This window comes from Oratosquilla oratoria, unplaced genomic scaffold, assembly GCF_046742065.1.
Source record: "Oratosquilla oratoria isolate Oo_2021 unplaced genomic scaffold, ASM4674206v1 SCAFFOLD127, whole genome shotgun sequence".
NCBI lineage: Eukaryota > Metazoa > Arthropoda > Malacostraca > Stomatopoda > Squillidae > Oratosquilla > Oratosquilla oratoria.
Window position 1 is genome coordinate 430001 of NW_027467483.1, and position 5000 is coordinate 435000.

Consider the following 5000-nt stretch of genomic DNA (forward strand, 5'->3'; position numbering starts at 1 on the left):
AATATTATTAAGAATTGGGAATTTCTTTTCTTTGGTACGATAATGGAGAAGCAACGTGAACTTACTTGGATTGAGACCGAAGTCCTCAAGTGACTTCTAAGGATCGGCCGACGTCACGGCGAAGGATCCTTCGCCAAGGTGTACCTCCTTCAAGCGGGGGACAGGCGAGCGGTCGCCAAAGTTTTCAAGAAGAGAAGGTTTCTGCCCGCCATGGTTCGCGAGGCCGAGGCTCTGGCAGCGTTGTCAGGAGTTCCTCGTGTCCCGAATCTCTTCGGCGTAGGCAGAAACCCAGTAACCCTTATCACCAGCTGTGGCGGACGCTCTCTTTACAAGTTGATTCAGCGACGACAGCTCTCCAAATATGAGGCTGTCGACATCGTTTATCAAGTAGCAGAGAGCGTTCGCCTGATTCATCATCGTGGCTGGACTCATAACGACTTAAAAGAAGATAACATTGTCGTCAAGAGGAACTGCGACCTTTGGGACGCAACGCTAATTGACTTCGGAAGCGCTGTTCCCATCGGCAAGGGCGTCTACAGCAAGAACAGAACCGGGCACATCACTTTTCCTCACATTGCTCCCGAGCTTTTCAAGGGACGAGGAACTTCTTCCGGAAGTGATGTGTTCTCGATCGGTTATCTGTTGGCTTCTCTTATCGCCCAAGAAGATCGAAATCAGGAAATTTCTTCTCTTATCGCAAGCACAATGACTTACAAGCCTGAGGATCGAATTTCAGTAGATGAACTTGTCCAAATACTTCGTGATGTTCGTTTCAACATCCTCTTGGACATCGTCACTGAACAGTTTTGTGCACTCAAAATTTGAGTTGTTTAAATATCAAAATCATTAAGAAAATCATCTTTGGATTACTCTGAATTGCGTGATGATTTAACATCTTTACTGACATCATCGTTGATACGCAATTTTGTTCACTCTGGACCATGAGAATTGATAAAAAATATTTTTAATAAGCTTGGATCTATAGAAGCTTTATATACATTGGAATGATGGAATTTGAATTTTGTATGAAAAGCAACTTTATCAAGATCGGACCATATAAGATCGGCTAAAACCGCTCCCTGTCCAAAACCCGCTTGAAGTGAAATAAAGTAAAATATAATTGAAAACAGGAAAAAAATTAATAAAGAAAATAGTAAGAATATATTTCATAATACGATGTCCACACATAGAAACTTGAAAGGCTTTGACGCCTTGTTTATTAAAGATTTAACTTCAAATATCAACCCTTTGGGGGGTTTCCCTCAGCTGAATAAAATCACCTGGCGACAACTTGAATAATCGACCAAACTCACGAAAATCAAAAGAAAAATTTCTATTTAAATATTTCGTTGTACACCAAAACAACTTAAACATATTTCACATTCTTAATAAGTAGTTTTAATTTGTTCATATTATCGACTTAATCGATTAAAGGAGACTGAAAGCACTGGACCTATCATCAAAGAAAGAAAGAAGAGAAAGAGGTGATTTGAGAGCAGCATTGCTCAGACCATGAAAAGGAGAAGATGGAATTGACAGGAGACATTTTGGTAGTATGGGACAGAATAGGAGAGAACGGGTCATTAGCACCAATGGATCAAAGAACTGGGAAGGGAGAAGTGCGTGTCCTCATGTTTTTTCTCTGTGTGTGTGTGTGTGCTTGGGTGTGTGCCAACAACAACAATGAAAACGACAACAATAACAACTACAACGACAACAATGGCAACAACAACAACAATGGCAACAAAGAGAACGACCATGACAACAACAAAAATGACAACAGCGACAACAACAACAATGGCAACAACGACAACGACAATGACAACAATGACAATTACAACAAAGACAATGACAACAACGACAACAACAACAACAACAACGACGACAATGATAACGACGACAACGACAACAATGACGAAAATTACAAAAACGACAACAACGCAGTGACAATAACGATAACAACGACAACAACGACAGCGACAACAATGGCATTAACAACAACGATATTGACAACAACGACAACGACAACAACGACACCAACGAAAAATGACAATAATGATGACAACAACAATGACAACAACGAAAACAAAGACAACGATAGCAATGACAACAACGACAAGTAACAGCTACAACATCGAGAACGACGACAAGGACAAGAATGACAAGATTGACAACAACAGCAATGACAACGATAACAACGACAAAGACAACAACAATGACAACGACAACGAGGGGAGGGAATGGGAGGGAAAGAGGAAGAGAGTGAGAGGGTAGAAGAGAACGGAGCATGAAGAAGGGAGATGGGAGAGGGCGAGAAAGGACAAGTAGGGGAAGAAGAAGAAGAAGAAGAAGAAGAAGAAGAAGAAGAAGAAGAAGAAGAAGAAGAAGAAGAAGAAGAAGAAGAAGAAGAAAACGAAGAAGTAGAAAAAGGCGAAGACGACGAAGAAGACGAAGAAGAAGAAGAAGAAAAAGAAAAAGAAAAAGAAGACGACGACGACGACGACGACGACGAAGAAGAAGAAGACGAAGAAGAAGAAGACGACGAAGAAGAAGAAGACGACGAAGAAGAAGAAGAAGACGAAGAAGAAGAAGACGACGAAGATGAAAACGAAGACGAAGACGAAGAAGAAGACGAAGAAGAAGAATACTAAGAAGAAGAATATGAAGAAGAAGAATACGAAGAAGAAGAATATGAAGAAGAATACGCAGAATACGAAGAAGAATACGAACAATACGAAGAAGAATACGAACAATACGAAGAAGAATACGAAGAAGAATACGAAGACGAATATGAAGAAGAATACGAAGAATACGAAGAATACGAAGAATACGAAAAATACGAAGAAGAAGAAGAAAAAGAAGAGGAAAAAGAAGAGGAAAAAGAAGAAAAAGAAGAAGAAGAAAAAAAAAAGGAAAATGGGGAGAGAGTGAGCGAAAGAGCAATGCATGGCGCTAGCCTTGTTTTATCTCCCTGATTAGTTTGCTGCGATTTTCCTATTCCAACTTGTTATTTTCTGTAAATTAATTTAATTCGTTCTGTAACCATCGTCTATGTCAAAAAAGTCGTATCTCAAAGCGAATTTTCCCATTTAAAATAATGTAATATGTATTAATGCGTTCCAACGATATGAAACCACTCCAAAATACAGTTAAATTACATATAATATAACAATTTGTATATAAATAAACTAGTAATAACACACATAATGATAAAATAACATATTGATGTATGATAAATGTCAATGTCAATAAAATCAATAAAAAAGAAAGGAGTTTTACTGTACTGTACTTACCATAGTGACAGGTGAGGTGCGGCCTGGAAGAGGAGGAGGAGGGAGGGGTGGCAGGGAATGATTTTATCTCTTTTTATTTACGTACACTTAATAACTAAACAAACACTTAATAAATAAACAAACACAAATGAAAACATTGCTAAACTAATTTATATCTTTTTTTTTTTAGCTTTTATTATTTTTTTTTTCAATTTTGTAATCATCACTTAGGCTAATCATCACTTTCAACACTTTCATGTCGTGCCTTTTTGACCTCACTTTCCTGACTTTCATCACTTTCAGGTCTGGCCCTTTTGGTCTGACTTTCTGAGACCTTCACAAAGAAACGATCAAGAGAGGTTTGTTTCAGCCTCCTATTTAAAATGTTACGAAAGAATGCGAGACACGTATCATTAAATAAGGCACTCGCTCTCCCTGTACACAATTTCTCGGGGTGTCTTTTTTCTACGAAATCAGACACTTCCTGCTACTTCCCAAGAATATCACGAATTTCACGTGAAGTTAGTTCCTCCACCGGCTCGACCTCCTCCTCACTGCTGAGTTCCTGCATTACCTCCGAGTGGGAAATCGTATGCAACTCCTTCAGCTCCTCCGTCGTGAGTTCTTCAGCGTGCTCCTCAACGAGTTCAGCAACATCTGCATCGTCTACCTCTAAGCCCATGGAGCGACCGATAGACACTATCTCCTCCTCAACAGATTGCAGTGGTTTGAATCCCTCGAAGTTTCGCTCTAGCACTGCATCTGGCCATAGTTTGCGCCAAGCCGAGTTCAATGTTCTTTTAGTAACACCTTGCCATGCAATATCGATTATCTTAAGACAGATCACAATGTTGTAATGTTCTTTCCAAAACGCCCTCAATGTTAGGTTAGTGTTTTCAGTCACTTCGAAGCAACGCTTGAAAAGATGCTTTGTGAAAAGTTTCTTAAAATTAGAGATAACCTGTTGGTCCATCGGCTGAAGGGTAGACGTAGTATTAGCTGGCAGATACACAACTTTAATGAATTTGAATTCATCTAAAAGGTCATCCTCAAGGCCAGGAGGGTGAGCGGGAGCATCATCAAATAGAAGGACACACTTAAGTGGTAGACCATTATCGGTTAGGTATTCCTTCACTGAAGGACCGAAAACTATATTCATCCATTCAATAAAAGACTGACGAGTCACCCATGCTTTGCTATTTGCACGCCACAGAACTTGTAGTTTTTCTTTGATCACTTTATTAGCTTTGAAGGCCCTTGGGTTTTCTGAATGGTAGACTAGCAACGGTTTCACTTTGAAGTCTTTCATAGGCTTGTGTCCGGGCAGCTTCTTTTCTTCTGCCGTGATAAATGTACGCTTAGGCATTTTTTCCAAAATAACCCAGTCTTGTCACAATTAAACACTTGATGCGGTAGGTATCCTTCGTCACTAACAAGCTTTTCAAACACCTTCACAAAGTTTTCAGCCGCTTTAATATCAGCACTAGAGGCTTCGCCATGACGAATTACTGAATGAATGCCAGTTCTTTTCTTAAAATTGTCAAACCAGCCACGACTGGCTTTGAACTCCTCACAACCTTGCGACTATTCTCCCTCGGTCTCGGCTGCATCACGCTTAAGGTCATTGAAAATGGTGCTAGCCTTCTCACAAATAATGCCTTCAGAAACAGAGTCACCAGCAAATTCCTTTTCCTTAATCCATAATAAAAGTAACCGTTCCATTTCATT

General features: G+C 39.7%; 1 protein-coding gene across 1 annotated transcript; it reads left to right on the plus strand.

Annotated features, from left to right (window-relative positions):
- Nucleotides 1-210: 210 nt before the first annotated feature.
- On the plus strand, nt 211-825 carry LOC143022618 (uncharacterized). Its single transcript, XM_076180917.1, has one exon. The coding sequence runs from the start codon at nt 211-213 to the stop codon at nt 823-825; it is 615 nt and encodes a 204-aa protein (XP_076037032.1).
- The last annotated feature ends 4175 nt before the right edge of the window (nt 826-5000 follow it).